Source organism: Tyto alba, unplaced genomic scaffold (genome assembly GCF_018691265.1).
Source record: "Tyto alba isolate M040663 unplaced genomic scaffold, T.alba_DEE_v4.0 Super-Scaffold_34, whole genome shotgun sequence".
NCBI lineage: Eukaryota > Metazoa > Chordata > Aves > Strigiformes > Tytonidae > Tyto > Tyto alba.
This window is the reverse complement of record NW_024881309.1, coordinates 6,172,731-6,198,636: the sequence shown is the minus strand read 5'-3', so window position 1 is coordinate 6,198,636 and position 25,906 is coordinate 6,172,731. Positions and strand designations below refer to the sequence as shown.

Below are 25,906 nucleotides of genomic sequence, written 5' to 3'. Positions count from 1 at the left end.
ACTGGTAACTGGTCCTACTGGTAATGGGCACTGCCAGTAACGGGCACTGCCTGTAACAGGTCCCACAGGTAATGGGGCAGTGCCAGTAACGGGCACTGCCTGTAACAGGTCCCACAGGTAATGGGGCAGTGCCAGTAACGGGCACCACAGGTAACGGGGCAGTGCCAGTAACGGGTCCCACTGGTAATGGGGCAGTGCCAGTAACGGGCACCACTGGTAATGGGGCAGTGCCAGTAACGGGCACCACTGGTAACTGGTCCTACTGGTAATGGGCACTGCCAGTAACGGGCACTGCCTGTAACAGGTCCCACTGGTAATGGGCAGTGCCAGTAACGGGCACCACCGGTAACGGGGAAGCACTGGTAACGGCCCCACCTGTAACGGCCCCGCCGCCCTGCACAGAGTAGCTCTGGACACGCAGCTCTGCCCAACGCCTTTATTAGTGCCCGCGCTGCTGCCCCGGCCCCGGCTCCGGCTCCGTGTCAGTGTCCATGCCCGTGTCCATGCCCGTGCCCGTGCCCGTGTCTGTGCCCGTGCCCGTGCCCGTGTCTGTGCCCGTGTCCGTGCCCGTGTCCCTGCCCGTGTCCGTGCCCGTGTCCATGTCCATGCCCGTGCCCGTGCCTGTGTCCGTGCCCGTGTCCGTGTCCGTGCCCGTGTCCCGGCCGTCGCTGCCCTCCTCGGTGCCGGGGCTGCGCACAGACCCGGGGCGGTGCCTCAGCCCTGACGCCCCCAGGGAGTCCCCGGCCCTGGGGGTTACCTCAGCCCCGGGAACCTCCTCATGTTCCCCCTGGGAATGACCCCCTAGTCCCCCAGGGAATCACCTCAGCCCCGGGGAATCTCCTCATGTTCCCCCCCTGGGAATGAGCCCCTTCTCCCCCAGGGAATCACCTCAGCCATGGGGGCATCATCTCAGCCCCAGGGAATCTCCTCATGTTCCCCCCGGGAATCACCTCAGCCCCGGGGATCCCCCCAGCCCCCCCCCCCTTCCCCTGGGGATCCCGACCCGGCACCCCCCTGTCCCCCCGCCATGGATCCGGTGCCAGGGAGGGTCCCGCTCACCCCTCCGTGCTCGGGGGCTGCCGCCCGCAGCACCGGCCCAGCGCAGGCTGCCAGATGACGAGGCAGAAGGTCCCGGCGAGGAGGAGGAGGAGGAGGCAGGAGCCCAGCACGGGCCAGGTCGGCACCATCCCCTCCAGTGCTCGCTGGACCCCCAGGCCTGGCAGGAGACAGCGCAGGTGGCGGCGGGCAGGGGACCCCAGCCCGGCGCCCGTCCCCTCCGCCGCTGCCGCTACTAACCGCTCTCCGCCACCTGCAAGCCGCTGTCGATGCTTCCCCCCAGGCGGGACCCCCTCCGCCGGCAGTCGGGGGGCTGCCAGCCGGGGTGGCAGTGGCAGTGTCTCTTATTATTGCACACCTGAAAGGCCCGGGGGCGGGTGGTAAAGGTTAGTAATGAATTCACACCGCGGATTCTCCCGCCCAGCCCGGCGTCGGTCGCGCGGGGACAGGGCTGTGCGCGCTCACCAGCACTGCGGCGGTTTAGGAAGCGTGTCAGGCGAGGAGCACGCCGTGCAGGGCAGGCTCCAACAGCCCTGAGACACTGAACAAGCATAAAGCATCGCCCTCCTGCAACCCCCGCGTGCATTCCTCTGATAAACGGAAACCGGGAGCGGCTCGCCCCGGCTATCGGCTCCCCGGAGCCAGGCCGGGGTCCGGAGAGCCCGGCAGCCCCCACGCAGCGCAGCGCAGCTCCCCGGCTCCCTACGGCCACGCGGCATTCGGTACCTGCGCCAGCTCCACTGACCTCAATTCCACGTTCCTTCAATTTTACGTTCTTATCTTTCCCCTCCATAAACCAAACAAACTGTCAAACTCTCCATTTTTGTGACCGAAAACCATCACTGAATTTTGATATTGGTTTTAGGACCAATAATTTACAAGGTTTTACTCCATGCATTAGCCGACGAGGGCACAATTTTGTAGAGCATCAGCCTAAAACGGGTCTCGGACCGGTTCCCACACAAACCGCAGCAAATCTTTATGCCAAAGCCGCCGGCCCGCGGCAGCACCGCGCGCGTGGAGCGACTTACGCCGTGGCCGTGGCACTTCACTTGGCTGTCACAGTCGTACCCCAGGACCGAATGTGGGTGACAAGTGTTGTTTATACACACCTGGGAGAAACCACCACAGTTCTAGTTCAGCATTGCTTCAGCACCGCAGCACTCGGCCCATCAGTCTTACATCCCAAAAGGGAGTGAAAATAGACTACTTCCAAAAAAACCAACAACGGTGCTTTTAGAAAGCTACAGTTACTATCTTGGGGTTGGGCTCTGTCTAATGCTTACACCGTGCCAAACCTTTCATGTACCATTTGCGTGTTTTTACGGTGTAAATATCAAGTACACTTACAGTGCAAAGGAGCAAGTATTTCTAAAACCTTGTTAATATTTACAGTTTATATCTGGCATTTTAGATGAGTATAAAATGTTTCCTCACCTTTCCAGAACCACACTTTGTACCTGGCGGAACCAGAATAGGATCCAGCCTTGATGGTGCATTCAAATAATCCAAAGACACGCACAAATGCTCGCGCACTTGGACGTAAGCAACAGCAGCAACATCTGATGGAAAGGGAGTGCTGTACGGGTACGTGCAGACCAACTTTCCACATCTGAGATTCCTGTAAGATCAATTTGCATAGGATGTGTATCACACACATATATGTGTGTGCTGCCTGGTGAAACACCTGAAAACAGATGGCACGACACAGATCTGGAGCACTGCATGAGAAGGGAAAACCAGCAGGACTGGGAAACCCAAGAGATGATCTGTGACCTAAGGAGAGACACCGTACTACTGACAAGGAGAACACGCACGTAACTCTAGTGCTTCACGCATCTTACTGTCAACTGGAGTCTTGATACCGCCCTCAACTCTAAAGCCCCAACTGAATATATATTTTTGGCAGAGCAAGTGTCCTTTCCCTGGAGCATACCTCCAAGTACAGGACTTATAGCCTTGTCCGCGCCGGACCCCGCAGTGTCCAAATCTGTCCTGCTGAGCACCGAGTTCCTCGTAACAAGCCACAGGAGCATTTTTTGAACCTACAAGTTTAGCAATAATATTTATTACAATTTAAAGGAACAGAAATTGACATATTATGATATCTAATAACTTTTTAATTTTTCATCCTGTTCACAGCAGAACACACATGCTATTCACTAATTAGAGAAAATATAATACCTGTCCCTGAGCTGCCAAACCCTCAGCAGTCCTGAACCCCAGAAACACAGGATTAGTTCAGGTTAGCATGGGGCAGCAGGTTAGTTCACTGATTAAGTTTGCTCACAGATAATAATCTGCTTTGTTGCTGTTGTTGTTTCCACAGGTATCTCTGAGGAACGGGGAGAACCACATGCTGCTGAACCGTACTTTGAGTCAAAACCGAGCTTGCGATTCTTTCCCAAAGCTGTGTCCTGCCCTCCTTGGGTGCCCCCCTCCTCCCCTCCGCCCTCCCTTCGGGTCCCGCGCCCACCGCCTCTGCTCCCCCTCCTGCCCAAGCCGCACGCCCGAGGGGCAGCTGGACGCACGGCCAAGCCCTGCCCGGGGCGCTGGGCCTCACCACTGTCACCAGAAACGTGCGAGTGCAGACCCCAAAAACCCTCCTGCCTCAGCGGGTGCTTGAAACTGGGCTCGGGCTCAGGGGGGGAAGTATCAGAAACGACTTACCGACCAGCCACAAACCCTCATCTCCACCAGAACCAGGCTAAAAACACACGGTGACACCGGCCTGAGATCGGCACCGCCGAGAGCAAAGACACAACCGAGCAGCGCTGCTCCTGCGGCCACCTGCTGCGCCCGGGCACACCAGCAGCACCAGCAGCACCAGCGCAGCCCCCGTTACCTCTCCCGTAGAGCCGCCGGCACTGCAGGTCCGGAGACTGGCAGCGTCCCTTGTAGCAGTAGCCGGTGCCGTGCTCGCAGCCGTGCCCGTCCTGCACGTACAGGTCGGGGGGGCAGGACGCGGAGGACCCGCTGCAGAACTCGGCCAGGTCACACTGCGCGTCGGCGGCCGGGCGGCACGGCGAGTTTTTCTGCTTGAACTGGCAGAGGAGGCAGGAGGGACTCTGCTCGCCGTCCTTCCACACCCGCCAGCGAGGTCCCCTCCCGGCGCCGTCCTGAGACACGGCCCGGCCCCTCGGGCCCCCTCTGAGCCGCTCGGGCCCCCACGCGCCTCTTGCGCTCGCCAAGACGCCCTCCCCCCAGTAACATCCCTCCCGGGGGTCTCAGGGAGCTGAGCTGGAAAGCCCTTCCCCAGGAACCTCTCCGACGGCACGGCAGAAAGCTTGGCCCATCCTTCAGCATGGGGACGTACCATTTCTCCAAAAATAAATAAGGATCTTGCAGTAATGACAACAAACGTGCCTTACCTGACATTCACTGCAGCATAATCCAGAGGAACATTTCACTCCTGGCTTGAACTGACATGTCGGTGTACAGCATTTATCTTTCAAGCATGCCTGAGGACACATCACAAAATCATGTTATTCCACTTTTTTGTTCCCTCAGAGGTTTTTTACTGTCGGAGGTTCTTCTCTTCCTTCTTCCCCCCAAAAAGTTACACTTGGGCTGTATCTAGCAGAAGAAAGTGGGCAAAGCTGCCATCAGATCGATGTCATCATGGAAAAAATTCAACTCCCGAAGTGATCCTTTTTGGGCTGGCCTCTACTTCAGCTGTGCCCCTGGTCTCAAGCTTCCATTATTCTAAACATTCAAAGGGTACAAATCTACATCTTTAGCCGCAATTTCCGTGTCACCCACCTCCGCCCCGCCGCAGTCGCACTGCTCGCCGGGCTCCACCGCGCCGTTGCCGCAGGCGGGCGCTCGGCGGTCGGACAGTCCGGTCAAGCGGGGTCTATTGGAAAGGCACACGCCTCCACCGTGCCTCAGGAAGGTTTCAAAGTCCTCGATGCTGCAGCTGCTGAAGGCTTTTGCCCCACTGAAACGGCTAAGATGAAGCAATGGTCCGTCGATGCGTTAGCACACCCGCCCCCGTCGCCCCCCGCCGCATCTCTGTGCCATCACGACTCGCTCCGGTGCCGGCACAAGGCGCAACGGTGCCCCGCGCGCCGGGAGCTCGCTCGCCGGACCAGATCGCACAGGGCATTTCAGCAGAGACCGAGAGGCATTTAGAAGTGTCCTGCTGCCGGAGAGAACGGGCCGCTTTTTTCAGACGAAGCACCGAATCCCTAACGGCACGATTACTCTTGCTCCCCCCTAAGGGAAGGCATCTCCCCGACCTGCTGCAACTGTGGCTGCAGTGACGTTCGGCGAGGACGCCCCCGGCGAGGGGACAGCCCGCGACCGGGCGGCTGCACGAGCCGGCCGGGCCCCCGACCCCCCCAGCCCCCCAACTCACCGCGCCTCCGGGCTCATGAGGCAGACGCGCCCGGGGCAGCGGCAGCCGCGGGAGCCGTCGTAGCTCATGCCCAGGCTGCGGCCCAGCAGCTGGGCCAGCAGGACGGAGAAGGACTCCAGCGTCGCGGCCCCTTGGTACTGGGGGGAGGCGAGAGCCGGGCTGCCGCGGCTGCGCCTTCCCGGCGCCCAGCCCGGCCGAGCCCGGCTGCGGGCGCGGGGGCTCCGGCTTGGCGGGCAGCGGGGGACGGGCGGCACCGTACCACGGCCACTGCGCCGGCAGCGTCCCTCTGGCACGCCTTCCCCGGAGCCGTGGTGCCCGCGAACGCTGCGCGCTCCCTGTACCTGAAGCACACGTGCGCTCAGCGCCCGGGACGCCCGGTCGCCGCGGGTGACGGGGGGGACGCCGGGTCCGCGCAGCCCGAGTCCCTCTCGGCCCCCCTGGGCTGCTCCGCCGGCCCCGGTGCCCCCAGCCGGGGCCCGGCTCCCGAGGGCCAGGCAGGGTGCGGGGCTGCAGCCATCCCCCTGCCAGGGCAGCACCGGAGCCTCCCCCCGGCCAGGGGCTGGCGGGACCGCGGCGCACGGAAAGGGGGGCTAGACCGTTTGTCTTGAAAGAAAGACTTTCAGAATATTAAGGAATTAGGAAATATCTAAGGAATATGTTTCTTTTAAAAAAAACCTTTTCCATGGGAATCTTTATAGCTCAGCCTACTTTGGTTTAACTGATTTCTGCCGTGTAACCTTTAACAAGTAGGGAAACGTTGATCTTACACCAGTAGATAAGCGGTGTCATACGACTGCAGAGCGAGGTATGACTGTTTCCACTGTAGAAATCGCTGTAGAAGGTCATCCGCTTCCCCTGCTGTCGATAGTTTATTCTCCTCTGTCCACAGCTCCAGGGAGGACAGCACAATGGTAACATTCAGAGGATTAAACATCTGAAAGAGTAACAGAGGCAACGCCTGCTCCCGTATCTTTCCTTCTGAGCATTATTACAGCCCTATGCACAGTAAATCACACCGGGAAAGCCAATTGCTATTGCCAGCCACTGCATGGCATCTCTATGACAAACAGAATGAACAAACCTGAAAATTAGAAAGATGTACCGAGAGGCATGAGAACAAAGCCTAATAACTTCCTAGGAAGGTTTTAGGGTTTTTGTGAATAACTTGCTGTTATACATGAATCGTAACAGCACCAGTGGATGAAGAACAGGAATAGAAGTTGCTCGCAAGCAGCTGAGTGGAAGCAGAGTAGCTGTGTGGCTGATCAGTGAGACAAGATCTGCAGCACAGAGACGGGAACGATCTAGGAAACCTCAAAACGTCGGACTCTGGCTGCCTTAAGGCAAAGCACCTGCATTTCTGAACATCTGCGCGGGCATTGCCAGCGCACGCGGAAGGGTGTTCATCTGTGGCAGAGTGACGTGTCTGGAGAAAACCCCCTCGGGAAACCCCTCCCGGGCTGTCAGCGCCAGACAGCTTGGAAATATGGAGCTGGGGGGGCAGTGGCCAGGCCCGGCCAATTCCTGCTCCGTTCTGCTAAACAGAATTCTGCTCGATACCGACTTCTCACAGCTCAACACTCAGCGCAAGCAGCTAACCATAACCCCAGCAAGGACCGCACCGCCCGTGCCGTCACAGCTTTACAAGAGCACATTTTCACAGTTAAGCCTCCGGATTAGCCCACTGGGACTAAACCCCTCGCCCACCTCTGATCAAGCCTGGCCCAGGCTGCCGAGGAGCGAGGAGCTCCGGCCAGGCCATGCCCAGCCATCGCGGCCAGAACTTCGCGAGCCAGGACCTGGAATTTTTTACATCACTAACTCCTAAAACCAAAAGCAGCTGGGAAATAGGTGGCCATTACTGTCACCAAACCACCCCATCATCTTGCTATGATACAAATCAGACTTTAAAACTTACATTGTTGACTAAATTGAAGACCTGGATTATCTTCTGTGTCGCAGCACTTGTGTCTGAACCCATATAGTTGTACTGAAAAATAACCCAAGTGGACATAAGAGCAGATAAGGCATTTACCGTGATGAAGCGGAACGACCTTGAAACACTGAAACGGTTGCCCACATCCAATCATGTAAATGTGAGCTACGAATTTTCATTCTTTCCTACAAAATCCACAGTACATATAACTTTTCAAAAGGGAAAACAAACACATATAAAAGCTGTGAAATGGCACCGTTTCTGTGCTCACAGAAGGCAGGCAAACACAAGGAGAAAATGACTGGCACAGACTTACCAAAGCCTTGTCCAAAATTACATACACTTGGAAGTATTTGGGAGATCGTGCTGCAGCTGGCAGTGGCTGAAAAAGAAAATGGGCTCTGATGCTACTTACTTCTACATTCTAGTCATCTTCCTCCTGAGTTTTGCTACACTACTCAAGTGTCCATTCAAAAGAAATGTTTTGATGCTGTCTTCAAATTAGCATAAGGTAGGAACGCATTCCTACTTAGCCATTTCTGATTTTTTCAGAAGTCATTCTACCTTGGTGACACCTCTCATAGGCACTAGAAGAGCAACGGTCCATACAATGCCCCGTCTCCATCACCAGCACTCCTAAAGCCGCCCCATCTCTGCCTGCCCAGGCGACTCCGGACCAAGCTCCCTGCGGGTCGGACCCCTCCTCGCGTGGCGGGGCCACCAGCACCACCCCGAGAACAGGCACCCACTCACTTCAAGGTACGTGAACGGCAAAATCATCTCCTCTGCCGCCAGCCCGGCGTGGCCCCGGGCCAGGAGGGACCCTGCCGGCTTCTCGTCGCTCACTCGATACACAAAGTGCTCGAACGCAGGAGAATAACCCAGGGGCTCGATCCCGTAGCTGACGTTCTCAAACTGCAGCAGCCCCCTGACAAGGCGACGGCACCGGCCACGTGCCACCGGGCGCTCGCAGCCGCGACAGGGAGGCTGTGCCGGCCCAGCCCCAGCCCCACGGCACCCCAGGGCTCCCCCACGGCACCCCAGGGCTCACCCACAGCATCCTGGGGCTCCCCTATGGCACCCCAGGGCTCACCCACGGCACCCCAGGGCTCACCCACAGCACCCCAGGGCTCCCCCACGGCACCCCAGGGCTCCCCCATGGCACCCCAGGGCTCACCCACGGCACCCCAGGGCTCACCTGCAGCACCCCAGGGATCCCCCACGGCACCCCAGGGCTCCCCCACGGCACCCCAGGGCTCACCCACGGCACCCCAGGGCTCCCCCACGGCACCCCGGGGCTCCCCCACAGCACCCCGGGGCTCACCTGCAGCACCCCAGGGCTCACCCACGGCACCCCAGGGCTCACCTGCAGCACCCCAGGGATCCCCCATGGCACCCCAGGGCTCACCTGCAGCACCCCAGGGCTCACCCACGGCACCCCAGGGCTCACCTGCAGCACCCCAGGGATCCCCCATGGCACCCCAGGGCTCACCCGCAGCACCCCAGGGCTCCCCCACAGCACCCCAGGGCTCACCCACGGCACCCCAGGGCTCCCCCATGGCACCCCAGGGCTCACCCACGGCACCCCAGGGCTCACCTGCAGCACCCCAGGGATCCCCCATGGCACCCCAGGGCTCACCTGCAGCACCCCAGGGCTCCCCCACAGCACCCCAGGGCTCACCCACGGCACCCCAGGGCTCCCCCATGGCACCCCAGGGCTCACCCACGGCACCCCGGGGCTCCCCCACGGCACCCCAGGGCTCACCTGCAGCACCCCAGGGCTCCCCCACGGCACCCCGGGGCTCCCCCACGGCACCCCAGGGATCCCCCATGGCACCCCAGGGCTCACCCACGGCACCCCAGGGCTCCCCCACGGCACCCCGGGGCTCACCCGCAGCACCCCAGGGCTCACCCACGGCACCCCAGGGCTCCCCTACAGCACCCCGGGGCTCACCCTCCCCGCAGCAAAGGCCCAGCAGCTCGGGGAGGTGTCGGGTCGTTACCTGAGCCCCGAGCAGGTGCTGAGGGTCACTGCCGAGCCGGGGAAGCCCTCGATGTACCCCCGGTAGTGGCAGCCCCCCTGCATCACGACAGAGACAAGGAGCCCCGTCCGTGGCCGTGGAGGGAACTCCCTCGCCCGTCACCCAACCAGCTGAACTGGAAACCAGCTCTGCGCTGCAACACTTACGGTTCAAAACCCCAAAGCAATCCAAGGTTACCTTGATAGGGGCTGAATCAGAGCGCAAAGATCCTTTCTCATTAGACACATAAATCCTGAAGTCATCAGATAAGAAGACACTGAAAAAGAAAGGTGCAAACTGAGGCCCTTAAATTAGTATCTCGCCCAGTTTCTCGAGCTGATTCCAGGTGCTGCCGCCTGCGCTGCTGCACCGGCGATGCCGGAACCCGCTGGCATCGGGGCTGGGGGGCACGAGCATCCCCCAAACCCTGCTGCGGGCCTCTGCCACCCCTCGGCACTCGGGGTGCGTGGGGCACCCCCGCCCCATCCCCAAACGGGACCGCAGCGCCCGGACGGGGCACCGCCGGGGCCGACTTACTGCTGCCGCAGGCGCACGGTGTAGGGCCGCCCCTCGATCCTCAGCGCGTAGGACAGCGCGTCCTTCCGCGGGCGCAGAGGGGAGAGAGGAGGGGTCAGCAGCGCCGCCCTCGGGGAAGCGTGCCCCGAGGGCAACTACGGGCGCCGGGGGCGAGAGCCCAGGGCTTCCCCGAGGAGCTGGCGCCTCCGTGCAGCTGCCGGCACATCTGGGCCCCCCCAAGCCGGGGGCCGCGCTCTCCCCCCCCCCCGCCCCAACGTGCCTGTCCCGGTGCCGCCTCTGCCGGCAGCCGCAGCGGGACCGTGACCTGGGACAGCACCGGCCAGCCTGGGGGGAGAGAGCCCTTGGGGGTGACCAGCGCGCCCCCGGCCCCCGGCGGGGCGGGGGGGCCCGGCCCGGACTCACGCAGCAGCAGCGGCAGCAGCAGCGGCAGCGCCCGGCGCGGCCCCATCTCCCGACCGGTAACGGCCCCGCGCCCGCGCCCGCGCGGAGGGGGACCAGGGCGCCTCGTCCAACACCGGCACCGTTACTGCTCGTTCGGTCCGTACGGAGGGGCCGGGACAGACCGCCCGCCCGCGCCCGACCGCACCGCGGGGTCTCCGTGGGGTTTACACGCGTGCGGGGGGGGCGCGGCCGCCGCCTCCGGAGCGGCCCGGGGCTCGGGGCGAGCGCAGGCTTCCAGCAAGGGGGGAGCCAGCCCCGGTACCCCACGGCCGGACAGCGCGAGCCCGTTCCACGCCCCAGGACCACGCCCGAAACCCGCGTGTTCGCTGCCCTCCACCCCCGCCCTGCAAACATTGCCAACGCGCACGCTGCAAGTATAAAAACTCTTTATCTAGTAAAAGGCACCGTTTTCAGCACAGTTTTAGTTCACGCATACAGCTTCAAACACAACCGAGTCTTTCTCCTGGGTGACCTCACCCCCCGGACCCCCCCCGGACCCCCCCCGCCGAGACGCTCCCGCCGACATCTGCGCGTTCAGCTGCGGAGCAAATCGGCACAGACAGACAGACAGACAGCCCAAAGGAGTAGAACACAACAAAAATTAGGAAGTGATTATCTTGGAACAAACAGAAGACCCCCACAAAAACATCTGGTGATATGCTAGGTGACGTTTTACATATTTTAATAGTGTTATAAATCTTAGTCTAAGTTTATGGGAAGCCACAGGAGTTCAAGTATTTTATTACTGCAAATGCAAACACTATATATATATATATATATATATATATATATATTTATATATGTATGTACAGAGGAAAATATATTTTTTTTTTGCATTGTTACGGGGGATTTTACAGATTGAGTTTGTACTCAGTGGCTACCACAAACTGAAAAAGCCAAGCACTCTTTTCAGTACTTATTTCACTTCTAGCAAGCTTGTGCAACAGATTTCTATTCGCGACCACCACCGCCCAGTTTCTACCCACGGCACAAGGATCTCACGACTAACAGATCCCTCCTCGGCCAGCACGCCAAATGCTGAACGCTCCTTTTCAGAAAGGGTTTTAAACCCGAGTTCAGTCAGGGGTGTAGAAACGGAGGCCAGCCCAAGCTAACGCAAGGTCCCCGGCAGCATCGGCTGGCAGCGATGCGGGTGGAAGGGCCGCACCAGGCAGCAGGGTCCTGGGCCCAGGGCGGCCCGGGGGGGGTCTAGGCAGATCAACAGTTTTTGCTTCTTGGTGTTCTGCAGGGACTGCTACTCAGTTTTAGACCCAAATTAAAAGCTCGAGGTTTTTAAAACCAAAATATGGGCATGTCTTTTCGTACCTTCATTTTCATTGCCCGTTCATGGTATTAGTGGAAATTAGTACAGGATTCTCATTTAACAAGTCACGAGTACTAACTTAAAACCATTAACTCTAGTGCTCGTGTAGCACAGCTCAGTGTCAGTCAGCATGAAAGTATTTAAGTGCATTATTACACGTCAATAAACATATATACATGCATAAACATGTTTACAATAGATTTATCTTCCTCTGAAAAGGTACGCTGATACCTTGTTTCATTTGTGCCATTAATGTGTAAATGGGTAACATTTTCCAGTCCATGCAAAATAATTTTAAATTGGCCAGATTTCCTTGTTTTGAGAACGATAGGGGGTACGTCAATTCTTCGCTGTACATTTAGAAAGATGACAACAAATCAGACAATTTCATGATCAGGGCTGATCGCAGAAATCGGGAAACCAAAAGCAACTCCCAAGTGCTGTACTTCCGAGATTATTTCACTGCAGGCTGCTCCACTTCCAGCTGGCCAGCCCTGCTGCAGTTTACAAAGCCACAATACTCAGATCTACAAACGGGTCAGATGTTTTCGGTTCCTGTAGCTTTGGTAGAGGTATTTAGTTTGAAGTTTTACATTCCGCGTTTCAGTATCATTCGCCTTATCCCAGGCTGCAGGAGGCAGGCTTCCCGGGACCGCCGCGGGCCGCTCAATGCAAGGAGGGTAACTGCAATTTCAGCTCTGCCTCAGTGAACTGGTCAGCTCACGCCAAGGCCCCAAGAAGCCAAAAGCTATTTGGGAGGCAAAGGTGCCGGTCGAGAAGGAAAATAGTGTCCCTGAGGTAAACGTTTCTGCTGTGGAGGAGGAGGTCCCTGAGGTGCACACTTCTGCTGGGGAGGCGGGGGCCTGCGGAGGACAGAGGAGCTGGTGTCAGTCCGGGTGACCGCATCCCACAGCAGCATCCCCCTCGCCCCCCAGCCCCGGGCTCGTTGGGAACACGCCGCGCTGACTCTGCCTGCCACTGCCTGAAATCCCCAGGGAACCCCCGTCTGTTAACACAACGTTTTCCCCAAAAATAGTTGAAAGACTCCCACCGTTTCCCACCAACACAGAAGCTCTTTTGAAGTAGCCCCTCGCGATACCCTGTGCTTCCTGCATACGTGTGTTTTATGGCATGGCATGGGCATTACATCTTAGAAGTACAATTAAAAAGTAAATTGAAAAATAAAGGAGAACTTTCAGTTCAAAGTTAATGAGAAATGATCGTGAACTTGGCAATAATGTTCATGAATCAGCAAAATGACAGATTTAGTAATTCCTTTTTAAGCTGCGCATTTTGGGAGGCATTTTGTTCACCTGTATGCAGGGCTAATCTGGCTCCAGAAAAGCATTCTGAAACCCGTTAATCTCAACGTAGCTATGACGGCGTGTAAAACAAATGCTATGGGTAATAGCACTTTAGTTCCACGGTGTGAAATGAAGGAGAAACTTCTTCCAATAATAGGTCAGTCCTGATGCATATAATACGGGATGATTATGATGATTATTAGTATATTCATTATGTAATACATATTAGTATTATATTACGATTATTATAATACATGTTGTTTACTTCATCATCCACATGATGAAGAGCCCTAATGCTTACAGAGATGAAGGCAGTGACAATCTCTCTATATATCTGTGCAACTGCCAATAGTTATTTGCAATAACTCATCCAACCTTGTCGGCAGCTTCTGTGGCTGCTGTGCCTGGTACTGCGGAGACGGGTAGTAAAACTGGTGATAAGCCTGCTGAGGATGCTGGTTAACTGGGTAAGACGGCACAGGAAAGGTATTTGGTTCCATATCCTATGAAGAAAACATAATGAGAACATTCACAAATTTGCACATAGGGAATTGAAGTATTTGTTTAGTTAAGTGACATTTAACACTTGCAACAAACCTGGAAATGTCAGAGTTGCTCTTTCCTTCTGAGAAACTCAGTAGAAAGAAGCAACAGCAGTCTAGAAAATACTGTATTTTGGAAAAACAGAAAGGCTGATCACAACAAGCGTTTGATTTCTTCTGCGAGCGTGCTTTGGCTAGTTATTGCATTCAGAGAGGTAACTGGTCTGCAAAGGAGTGGGATAAGGGAGCTGGCAAGGATTGCTGCCCTCCTCAGGTGGGGCAAGGGGGGCAGCAAGGCAGGTAAATGCTTGCCAAGCCAAGCACAGCCCATAAAAAAGCTTAAGCAGTGGGAAACCGAGGAATTCCCTCCACACGCCTTAGGAAATAATCATTCTTTCTGCCTCTTAGTGAAGAGAAAACCCAATTTGCAGGAATGAAGAAGTAAAGTAACTTTGAAGCTTTTATTAGGACAAAAACTATATAAACTGTCTTCATCTGTTACTTTAGAATAACAGATAGCAAGTAAGTAATGAAGAGTGGGTCATTCCTACCATGGGAACCCCTCTTGCAGCATAAGGCATGCCGTGTGAAAAGCCTCTCTGGTGGTAGTCTCTCGGTTCGGTTTCTGTTCTAGGAGGTGGTGACGGAACTGACCTGAAATCCAATCGATACGGACTGTGTGAGCATCCGACCTGGACAGAATGACTATGCAGGCTGTGAACCCAAGCATTTCGAACCCGCTAGATGGATTTATTTTATCTTAGTACATATCAGATGTCAGGAAGATAGTATTTGCCACGTATCTAATAAACAATATAGCCCTTTTTCTGCTTAGGACTGTGACAGCTTCATTTCGCCACTTCATACTAAAGGTGGAACCCCAAAAATATAAACCCCATCACCCATGCATGGCAGCAAACAGAACATTAAAAAGGAAGTTCTCTGCTCCCTCAATTGAAGATGAATTTATCTTTTCTGCCTGGGGCAAGCTACATGCATCATTTGATGCAGGGCCTTTGCCCGACACCTTGGGACTGGAATATGCCTCCGTACTTGGGCCCTGGCTGGTGCAAACAAATGTCTCTGGACTATTTCAAAAGGGCAAAGGAGAAGGTAAAAAGGAGAAGGTACTCACGAATGGCAGTGTGACATTAATCTTCTACAGCATCGCTTCAGCTTGTCTCTTTTTGCAAATGCCAGAGCAGTCGCTATAAGGAGGGCGAGGACCAGGAAAAAAAATACCAGTAGCCCATTTCTCAGTGAGGTGTCTTTGTTTTGTCCCCAAAGAAGAAGAAAAAAGTATTACATGGCATTACATGGCATTACCACCACCTGATTCATTGTAGCAGTGAATATTTGGTAAGATTGGTTCTACAACTATTTTCCCTTTTCCATAGAAGAAAAAGCTAAAGAATCTAGTAAGACTGCAAGATATATGCCCAAGTATATTCTTTTCTGATTACCTTTTCACAGGGATTGTCTGGTCAAAGATGAAAGAACTGTATGTGCCATGATATCCCGGGATATAACAGCATATTGAATTACTAGATCAATACCTAATTTTTCTGTCACTACATTACCGCGAAGATCTTCAGAGCTTGACTGAAAGAGGAAAACAGAGCTTCTGCCCTTTGGTCTGTTCCTAAATCTTCCTACCATAGTTTGCAGTAGGCAAAGAACTCAAGTTCTTAACAATCTCCACATTTTTACATGTAGCAAATTTCTCCACTGCAGGCTGTGGAAAAAAAAAAAAAAGCCTTTCCCTTTTTTTTGTCTGATGATTTGAAGCATCTGTCCATGCTCCAACGCAACTGCCCAGTCTGTTATCGCATCAACGTAGTGTCTAGCTTCCCCAAAACCCACACCATCTTACGAAAAACAGTCTTCAAGATCATTCTTGCAGCTCATAGAAGGGACTACATCAATCCTGTCCCTATATACTTCACATGGGCACTGCACAAGTTTTCTCCAACTTACAGCTTGGATTTGGCTTCCTATTTCATCTTCAAACTGCCAGTGAGAAAAGCAAGCTTCACAGCCTCTTTCAGTTTGCTTTCTCACGTGCATGAATTGTGTTTCCCTGCCCCGGTCACCATTTTCCCACTCTTGCATTCAAACAGATATCTGGCCACGTCACACTGACCTAGTACCTTTCCTGAGGGAAAAACTACATTAAAAAACACAAAACAAAACAGCAACAACAAAAAAACCCAACCAACCAACCAAAAACCCACACCAACAAACCAACACAAAATTCCCTCCCCAACCTATCTCTTCCCTCCACAAAAAAATGCAGTGAGCTGCCTGCAAATATAGTGTCACAAGCTCCTGTATCTCCCTGCTTCTTTACTGCGTACTTCTCTTCCATACTGTAAGTTGTTTGGGTCAGGGACTCCATTGGTATTTACTGCCAAACAAAGCATTCTGTCTGAACTCAAATGATAAGCATTAATAAAATAATGATTTGTCAACGTTAGTCCTGACTGCACTGCAGGTTCACAGGCAACTACCTGCAGCTACCAGAACAGGGCAGCTACTCGTCCCTGCCACCACCGCGAGAAGCCACACGTCCTTATGGAGACGCAGATTCACATCCACGGATTTGAACCCACATCCTCAGCCAAACTTCAGGTTTTGTTTGGCTCTAAGAACAGAAGGGGCCTTCCGTTCCCGGACTGGATACGGAGAAGTCCAGGAGGATCCTGGCCCAAGGTGGCAGAAATCACCTGAAGGCAGTGAGACCAGCCCAGCTTCGTTACAGACCCCCAGCGTCCCAGAAGAGAGACGTGCAGCACCTCGAGCCCAAAACCCTGACTGGAATAGTTTGTGAAGGGAAGCTGGTGCAGAGCCAGCCCCCGGCCCGTCAGCAGTCGGAGCGGCCCCAGGGCCGGGGGCCCGGCCGCAGCAGCCCCGCCGGTACTTGCCGTTGTAAGGCGGGCCGCTGTCCAGGCTCCCGCCGTAGCCCGTCACGTCGCAGTAAGGAGGGGCCCAGCCTGCTTCACAGTGACAGTTCCTGTTGTTGTTGCACACCTGGGTTTGAACAACACCAACATGGCAATCGGGTCCCCTCAGCTCCTCCCGCGTCCTCCCGCGGGCCCGCTCCACTCTGGCCAGCAGCCCGGAGCCGCCCGGCCAGGCGCCCCGACCGTACCCGCGCCTGGGCGAGCGCAGCGTGGGGCAGGACCAGCTGCCAAGGATTAGCTGTTCTAACGGCTTCAACTGCATGGCTTTTTCTTTTTTATTGTGAGATGCGGAGTTTCGAATTACATTAGTAATACTGGAATTGGGAATTCTTGCTTGGCAAAAAAAAAAAAATCATCTCAAGAGCTTTTGTCAAAGATTTTTTTGATACTGTTACAGGCTCTCTTGCCCAGAGACATTTTATAGAGTTTTACAGTTAAACAAAACAGAAAAATTAAGTTACTGTCTACCATTTTAAAACTCCCTCCACTTACGTAACTTTGGTCCAATTTTTGCTGACTGTTAAAGGCACTTTTCTCATTAACAGTACCAAAAAGCAGCTTTTTATAGCAAAACCCATTCTCAAGAACCCCACAGAATTTTTTTTAATCACCGCATCTAGCAGCACAATTACTTTATTCCACATCAGTTACAGCCTTAAACAGAGAAGGGCAAAAGACCTCCTAGGTGCAAAAAAGACTAGTATATAGACTCTCCTGATTACGCACAATTACAGCGTACCTGGCTCGAGCTGGGACTTTTGATTGAAAAAGCCTGTTTACATATTTGCACGGTCATTGGCTCTAGAACTCCAGTGCTCTCGCGAGGAAGGTGTCAGAGGGCTGCACGCAGAAACTCTGCGGGCCACAGCAGGACTCGGCCGCAAGCGGACGCTCAGCAGGGGCAGCGGCTCCACTTACCCCCTGGCCGTGACACCACTTACCCCGTGGCCGTGACACCACTTACCCCCTGGCCGTGACACCACTTACCCCCTGGCCGTGACACCACTTACCCACCCCCTGGCCGTGACACCACTTACCCACCCCCTGGCCGTGACACCACTTACCCCGTGGCCGTGACACCACTTACCCCGTGGCCGTGACACCACTTACCCCCTGGCCGTGACACCACTTACCCACCCCCTGGCCGTGACACCACTTACCCCGTGGCCGTGACACCACCTACCCCCTGGCCGTGACACCACCTACCCCGTGGCCGTGACACCACTTACCCCGTGGCCGTGACACCACTTACCCCCTGGCCGTGACACCACTTACCCCCTGGCCGTGACACCACTTACCCCGTGGCCGTGACACCACTTACCCTGTGGCCGTGACACCACTTACCCCCTGGCCGTGACACCACTTACCCCCTGGCCGTGACACCACTTACCCCGTGGCCGTGACACCACTTACCCCCTGGCCGTGACACCACTTACCCCCTGGCCGTGACACCACTTACCCCCTGGCCGTGACACCACTTACCCCGTGGCCGTGACACCACTTACCCACCCCCTGGCCGTGACACCACTTACCCCGTGGCCGTGACACCACTTACCCACCCCCTGGCCGTGACACCACTTACCCACCCCCTGGCCGTGACACCACTTACCCCGTGGCCGTGACACCACTTACCCCGTGGCCGTGACACCACTTACCCCCTGGCCGTGACACCACTTACCCCCTGGCCGTGACACCACTTACCCCCTGGCCGTGACACCACCTACCCCCTGGCCGTGACACCACTTACCCACCCCCTGGCCGTGACACCACCTACCCCGTGGCCGTGACACCACCTACCCCCTGGCCGTGACACCACTTACCCCCTGGCCGTGACACCACTTACCCCCTGGCCGTGACACCACTTACCCCCTGGCCGTGACACCACCTACCCCCTGGCCGTGACACCACTTACCCCGTGGCCGTGACACCACTTACCCCGTGGCCGTGACACCACCTACCCCCTGGCCGTGACACCACTTACCCCCTGGCCGTGACACCACTTACCCCCTGGCCGTGACACCACTTACCCCCTGGCCGTGACACCACCTACCCCCTGGCCGTGACACCACTTACCCCGTGGCCGTGACACCACTTACCCCCTGGCCGTGACACCACTTACCCCGTGGCCGTGACACTGCCTCTCCACGTCGCAGTCGTAGTTCAGGACGGAGGCACTCACGCACTGGAAGTGCCGGCAGATCTGGGGGGACGCAGAGGTGCAGGCAGTGGGAGGGGAGGCGGCACTTCGCCGACCTGCCCCCCAGCCGCCCCGGGCTCACCCAGGCAGAGCAAAGCCCCCGCAGGGGCCTGAACTGCCTCTGGAATCGTGTGTCTCTAGTCTGAACGTAAAGGAACAGGACTGAACGCCGCAGTAAGGCTGTGTGGAATGCACATTCCTCTGCTGGGGCTAAGCCCCCAGGCTTTTTAGCTTAGTCGGATTTTAACTGGAAGCTGTCTTAAAGGCATTCGTGTGCACCCAGCTCTTCCCGCTCGTTAACAGAGCAAAGATGCTGGCTCCCAACAAGCTCAATTTCTATTGCTTTATCTAGAAAGGCTTGCTACATTTGTGCAGTACTAGGCAGCGTGGGGAACCAATGGACCTGCTCAGTCCTGCATTAGCTACACGCACCGTAAATATCAATGAAATAACGTAGCTGAAAATCTTATTCTCATGAACCCCCCTGAATTATTACTGTCAGAAATCACTTTGAAATTGTAAATTACCTTTCCAGTATCACATTTGGTGCCTTCATTCACCATTCCTGGATCTGGGATATCAGAGCCTAGCTGGAAATCTACACCCCAGCACGTGGTGCCTCCAATGGGAGTTTGGATAATAGCAGGCTTAATTCCAAAAACAGGCATAGTTTTCACATTTTCACATTGCAGCTTCCCACACATGGCGTTCCTACAACAACAACATATGAATACTGTAGTGACACTTGAATTTATTCCGAGAAAAAGCCTATCACACATTTGATATGATCTTTTCTTTCTACTGGAAGACACTACTCGAAAATAAAATTGAGGCAACTTGCCAAACGAAATTGAGCTTGGCCTCATTTCAGTGATGCAAGGGTATGGATTTATCCCTTCTTTCTGTAAGCTGCTAGGATCTTTACACTAACGAAAACATGACGATTTGCTACTTATTTTTCTGTACGTGGCCACCTTAGGATAAGAACAATCAATGATAGGAGACGTGGGACACACTCTCCTTGCCACAGCCCCATGTCTGAATGCGTGAGACACAGGTCCCCCAGGGCCACAGAGCACTGCACTCGCAGGAAACTGTGGCACGAGCCCAGGAGCTTCAAACCCAGCTATGGAAGAATTGTCTGAGCATTCAAACTCATTTCAACTACTATGTGCAAGAGATAAAGTCAGACAATCTGAAAAAGTCAAAAAAAAACTTACAACTGCCTAAGTGTGGGGGCTTTAAGCATTAATAATAGCTTTAGAAAACAGGATAAAACACATCTTTTCTAAGCTATCTCACTGTGGTTTCAGAATGACACATACATGTCAATGAGGTTAGATTATGGGGTAACATGTCTCTCCCCAGTGCACCTGCTAAAGCACCCCAAAGTAATACTACAGCACCGGAGGAAGGATTCTCAATTATATGTTTAGGAATTTCTTGACGCACTGGGCTCAACTCACCAGCTGGAACATTTCTTGTAGTCATGGCCATGGAAACCACAGTTGCCAAATCGGTCACCCTTGGAATTCACTTCAGCAAAACAAATGTTGGGGGCTGCTTTGGCTTCTGCAAACAACAGCCCATCCCCCAGACAGAGGAACCAAGTTAAACAGGCACAGAAACAGCTCGTTTCATCACATCTCTTTTACCCAGAGCAGTCGTCCTGCTACGCACAGGACTTCCCATGCAGCACAGATAGCTTATGAACTCGATCAAAACAAGAAAGAGGTGAACGTGGCAGCACTACAAGGTTCCAAGTTTAAAAAGAGAGAGAGAAAAATAGTCACTTAACATTGAGTCAATTGTACCATTTGATATTCCTTCGTGGCTTCTTTACAGCCCAAAACACCCGAAGCCCTGCTGTAATAGGAATGACCACGCAAGAAAATTACTACTTGAATCACCAGCACAGCCTTAAATGTAACAAAGGAAGAAGGTGTGAAGGCAAAACCATAAATACCACTATTTCAAATCCTTTGCCAAAGCCAGCTGGTCTTTGTTACACGAAAACAAGTAACTATATTTTAAATAAACTCGGTGTATTCTTTTAGCTATGTCTCCCAGAAAAATCGTAACGCCGTGCTCTTCCTTACTCGAGCCAAAGATATCCTGACACTGCGCGTCGTAGTACTGGCAGACGCCGTTGTAACAGTAGGCTTCCTCGTTGTGGCACGGGTGACCGTTCTGAACCGTGAAGTCTGGCTGGCAGAACTGGGACGTGCCATTGCAGTACTCTGGAAGGTCACACTCGTTGCTACTCGCCCGACACTCAGTTCCTCCAGGAAGGAGCTAAAGAGAGAAGGGAAAAGGAAACTGCATCCGAAAATAGAACTCTTACAGCAGAGACGAACCTGCACCTGACCCCAAGGTGCCCCCAAAGCAGGGCACCGCTCTGAAGCCGCTGGTGGGTGCTGCGTACGCGCCCAATTCCCTCTCTCAGACGCTGGCTGGGCCAACACTCCCCTTTTCCCAACCACCGAGCAACACTTCCAAATAACACGTTTGAGTCTCTCACCCGGCAGTTTTTACAGCAGTCACCATAAGCACATTCAGCACCGGATCGGAGTCTGCAAGCACCTGGTTCACAGCAAGGATCACTCTCACATTCCTGAAAACAGAAGTGCTGTGAATGTCAAGAAATCGCACCTCTGCCACGCACAGTCCCCTCTCCAGCGAGGGGCACACAAGGCCACCCTGGCAACATCTGCAAAACACACAGGCTACTAACCTTTGGGGAACCACAGTCACACTCCTCCCCAGCATCCACCAGCCTGTTCCCACAGTACGGGACGCTGTAGGTTTCATCAGGCTTGGGAACGTTGAGCAGGCAGCTTCCACCTTTGTTGAGAGTTAGCTTCTCAAAGTCTTCTGCACTGCAGCTGCTGAAGTTCCTTGAGCCCCTGCAACAGCAAACACGAGCTTATCTTCACACTAAGCCAACCCACAAGCATTCCTTCAGTTTGTAGAACAAGGGTAAGATTTGCTTTCCCCATGAGCTGCAAGTGTGACACAACTCTTTGCAACGTGAAAGCAACCTGTAAAAACTAAGCACGTGGGTGGGGAGTTTTGGCCCTCAGAAAATGCTTTCCCTGTTGTCACTTACGATGCTCCAGAGCTCATAATGCAACTGCTTGCTCCGCAGTGACAGACACGATCATCATCGTGGTTCATCCCCAGGTTGTGTCCAAGTTCATGAGCCATAATTGATGCAAACATCTGTATACTGATTCTTCCAAACTGCACAAGAGCAAAACAGATAAAAATTAGCAGACAGCTTATATTGAGAAAGTCAGCATTTATTTATGTGCTAAAAAGACACATCTGTCATTGTGTCTCTACATTAACAGGATTCTCAGACCAACTGTGCCTGCTTTCCAACCAAGTGCATGTCATTCACTTATTACTAAGAGCCCTTAGAGATCTGGGACACTACCTAACAACCTCCACTTTCCAGTGCAGCTGCAACATTAACACAAAAACTAGAGTTCGCCATACCAGCCCAAATCTCCTTAAATATGCAAACTCCAATTCCAGTACTTCTGTTACTAGTCCAAGAAAACAAGATTGCTGGGATTGCCAGTTATCTGAGATCAGCCATTCAGTTCATGAACGCCCTGCAGTTTCACATAAAGAGGGCAGTCAACCAGCACAGCTCTAGGAGTTCACGACTGTGCAAGTCAAGCAGACACCAGAGGACAGATCTGAGAACATCCACAGCTCGCACACACTTCTAAGGCAGGGGTGCTTAAAACGCCAGCACAGGAACCCCGTCCCTTTTCCATGAGTGCTGCACACTGAGGAGAGGGGAAGCTGAGCAGAGGATGCAGAAGACTACAGAAATGTTGTGATCCAGATATCACATAGTTGCCAGAAACAGTTGGGAACCACATAAAAGCCCCCACTAAGACACTTCAGCTTTGTTACCAAGGATTCTGCACTTCCAGGAAGACTTCTGGAGCACAAAACTCGTATCTTGATCACATTCACAGTATCACTAAAGATATCTCACCACATTAATGCCTCCTGCGTGGCTCTTGGAGCACACTGTTCCAACATAGGCCATTCCAGCTGTGCCACCAAACCCCTTTTTCCTACAGTTGTGGGGAGAAAAAGGAAAGGCAATCATCCCGACTGTACAGACACACGACACTGCCAACAGTACAGCCCACCATCGCTTCTGCTTGTGGGGCACAAAATACTGCTTTTCCAGCTTTCCAACGTTAACGAAGGAGCACTACTATTGACTGCGGGTATGAATGTATCAGTCCAGCTTTATCTTTCTATTCATGGTTCTTTTATTCTTTTTGAGTTAAGACAAGAGTTTGCAGAGAAAGTCGGCCTCTTCCACATCTTCCCTCTATAAAGACCTAAGTGGTCCACCCTTAAAATAATTTGTTTTTATTGGCTGTTAGCTGTCCTTCTACTATTGTCAAACTCCATAGATTTCTTTCCTTGTCAACCTCCTTTTCATTACTGTCTTATTTTGTTTCTACACAGTTGTCTGTTTCTTCACACACTGGGGAGGCCAAAGCCCTGACAGAATTAAATCTGGCCAGGGATGTGAAGGGCAACAAAAGAAACTTTTACAGATACCTTGGTGATAAAAGGAAGGATTAGGGAAAATGTGGGCCTGCTCTGGAAGAAAAAGGGAAACTTGGTGCCCTGGGCTGTGGAGAAGCCCAAGGTACTCAATGAGATTTTTGCCACAGCCTTCACCAGCAAGGGCTCCAGCCACGGTGCCTAAGATGCAGAAGGTGAAGGTGGGGATTGGGAGAATGAAGAACCACCTGCTGTAGGAGAAGATCAGGGTCAAGACCATCTAAGGAACATGAAGGTGCCCAAGTCCATGGGAACTGATGAGATGCATCTGTGGGTCCTGAGGGACCTGGCAGATGAAGTGGCCAAGCCACTGTCCATCACATTTGAGAAGTTGTGGCAGTGTGGCAAAGTTCCCACTGACTGGAAAAGGGGAAACAAAACTTCCATTTTTGAAAAGGGAAATAAAGAGGAGCCAGGGAACTACAGGCCAGACAGTGTCACCTCTGTGCCTGGCAAAATCATGAAGATCCTCCAGGAAACTGTGCTAGGGCACATGGAAAATAAGGAGGTGATTGGTGACAGCCAGCAGGGTTTCAATAAGGGCAAATCGTGCCTGACAAATTTGGTGGCCTTTGAACAACGGGGTTACAGCACTGGTGGATAAGGGAAGAGCAACTGATGTCACCTACCCGGACGTGTGCAAAGCATCTGACACTGTCCTGCACGACATCCTTGTCTCTAAACCAGAGAGACATGGATTTGAGGGATGGACCGCTTGGCGGATAAGGAACTGGCTGGATGGTGTCACTCAAAGAGTTGCAGTCGACAGCTCAGAGCGGTGATGAGTGGCCTTGGTACTGGGACCAGTGCTGTTTAACATCTTTGTTGGGACACGGACAGTGGGAGCGAGTGCACCCACAGCGACTGATGACACCGAGCTGTGCGGTGGGGGACACGCTGGGGGCAGGGATGTCACCCCGAGGGGCCTGGGCAGGCTGGAGAGGGGGGGCCCGGGCAAACCTCATGGAGTTCAACACGGCCAAGGGCAAGGTCCTGCCCGGGGGTCGGGGCAATCCCCAGCACAAACCCAGGCTGGGCCCTCGAGGAGTGGCTGGAGAGCAGCCCCAAGGAGAGGGGCTAGGGGGGTTGGTGGGGGGAAAACTGCCCGTGAGGCAGCCCCGTGCGCTGGCAGCCCAGAACCCCCCCGTGCCCTGGGCTGCAGCCAGAGCAGGGGGGGCAGCAGGGCCGGGGGGGGATTCTCCCCCTCTGCTCCGCTCTGGGGAGACCTGCTCTGGTGGAAGGTGTCCCTGCCCATGGCAGAAGGTTTGGGACTAGATGGTCTTTAAGGTCCCTTCCAACCCAAACCATGCTGTGACTCTAAGATTCTGAGATTCTTAGAGCTGAAGTGCAATAGCACAATACGCCACATTCTACTTCATATATAAGAATGTTTTAAATTAATATTTTTTCAGCCATTTCACCCTCATCACCTGGACAGTGCTGTTCTGTCTCGCAGGAGGTTCCCAGCTCCTGCTTCGCACAAGGGCAGACTGGGCTGCCCCCCGTGCTGAGCAGTGCTCTTGCTCTGCCCTCGCTCTGCTTTGGGCAGTGACCCCCTCAGGACCGCGCTACCTGCGGGCGCGGGAAGCGCACGGGGCACGCGTCCTGAAGTGGGGGCAGAGACGACAGCTCAGGAAGCTCTGTGCTAGTTTAAGGCAGCAGGGACGGACAGATTAACATCACGTGTCAAAGCTCAAACCACGTAGCTAGCTTCGGGATACCAGCAGCAGAAAAAGCTTTGGCTCCATTAAAATGCAGCGCTCTGCACCAGGTTTATGCTCAATTTCAAGAAGAAAAAGCCCTAGATTACAAGTCTAACCAGTGTACAACCTGACAAAGGATTATCTGAATGGAAGCTTTATACAATACAACATATAACACTGCAGGACATGTGGGGCAGGAAAAAAAAAAAAAAAATTTATTTAGCAATTACCTGTCAGAGAAGACACTGAATTCAAGTACCACAGAAACTTTCTTAATGTTTAAGTTGACTTGGAATGTTTTCACAATTACATAAACTATAGCAGATTGCACTGGGTTCTCTGCTGAAATACAACAGCTACTTTTGATACTGGAGCACAGCTGAGCAGATGGGAATAGAATAAGCTTCTTAAAGAGTCAAAAGGAGGGAACTGCAACTCACAGAACAAACTGGGCACTGTCATGTCTCCGGCGCAAAACAAGATTCTTCTCTCGCCACTGTACAAAGTTTGCCAGCACATCACCGGCACCTCCGTCTGTGCTGATTATGTTTTCATACTTCCAAATCTCTAGACCAACCAGCACAACGCGGATGTTCAACATAATGTACATCTGGGGAGGAAAAAAAAGGAGAAATATTTCTGAAGACCGTCAGATAAGAACAAGTGACTTGGCATTATGTATCTTATTGCAAGAATCTACTTTTTCTGTTTGGATTCATTGTGTTTGGGGTTTTTTTGTTTTTGTTTGTTTGTTTTTTTGTTTGTTTGGGTTTTTTTGTTTTGTTTTGTTTTTGTTGTTGGTGGTTTTTTTGTTGTTGTTTGTTTTAAGTTAGTACACAATTCAAGCTACCAGAATGCATTTTCCCTGTGATTCAGACTTTCATTAGCTACAGGATCAATGAGAAAATCCAAAACAG

General features: G+C 53.7%; 2 protein-coding genes across 3 annotated transcripts in view; both read right to left on the bottom strand.

Moving 5' to 3' along the window:
• Positions 1–439: 439 nt before the first annotated feature.
• On the bottom strand, positions 440–11,689 carry LOC122154210 (disintegrin and metalloproteinase domain-containing protein 2-like). The gene is made up of 19 exons (XM_042801444.1): positions 11,678–11,689; positions 9,911–9,972; positions 9,572–9,650; positions 9,356–9,432; positions 8,106–8,280; positions 7,669–7,734; positions 7,335–7,406; positions 6,184–6,350; positions 5,676–5,757; positions 5,417–5,553; positions 4,819–5,005; positions 4,428–4,517; positions 3,902–4,100; positions 2,993–3,101; positions 2,494–2,677; positions 2,088–2,168; positions 1,297–1,414; positions 1,060–1,216; positions 440–689 (listed from the first exon to the last, which is right to left on the bottom strand). Exons 1-19 carry the CDS (start codon positions 11,687–11,689, stop codon positions 440–442), a joined length of 2,304 nt encoding a protein of 767 aa, XP_042657378.1.
• ADAM9 (ADAM metallopeptidase domain 9) overlaps positions 10,721–25,906 on the bottom strand; it is a 32,348-nt gene continuing 17,162 nt past the window's right edge. The window contains exons 9-23 of one of the 2 annotated variants that reach the window (XM_042801473.1): positions 25,430–25,599; positions 22,697–22,778; positions 21,791–21,924; positions 21,416–21,587; positions 21,203–21,295; positions 20,781–20,976; positions 20,148–20,253; positions 19,209–19,392; positions 18,604–18,684; positions 16,446–16,551; positions 15,850–15,949; positions 14,657–14,797; positions 14,073–14,175; positions 13,355–13,482; positions 10,721–12,538 (exon numbers count right to left, since the gene is read on the bottom strand). In XM_042801473.1, coding sequence (XP_042657407.1) covers positions 12,424–12,538; positions 13,355–13,482; positions 14,073–14,175; positions 14,657–14,797; positions 15,850–15,949; positions 16,446–16,551; positions 18,604–18,684; positions 19,209–19,392; positions 20,148–20,253; positions 20,781–20,976; positions 21,203–21,295; positions 21,416–21,587; positions 21,791–21,924; positions 22,697–22,778; positions 25,430–25,599 — 1,911 coding nt within the window. In that variant the 3' untranslated portion in view covers positions 10,721–12,423. The remainder of the gene's footprint in view (positions 12,539–13,354; positions 13,483–14,072; positions 14,176–14,656; positions 14,798–15,849; positions 15,950–16,445; positions 16,552–18,603; positions 18,685–19,208; positions 19,393–20,147; positions 20,254–20,780; positions 20,977–21,202; positions 21,296–21,415; positions 21,588–21,790; positions 21,925–22,696; positions 22,779–25,429; positions 25,600–25,906) is intronic. The other variant, XM_042801472.1, reaches the window with a different exon arrangement.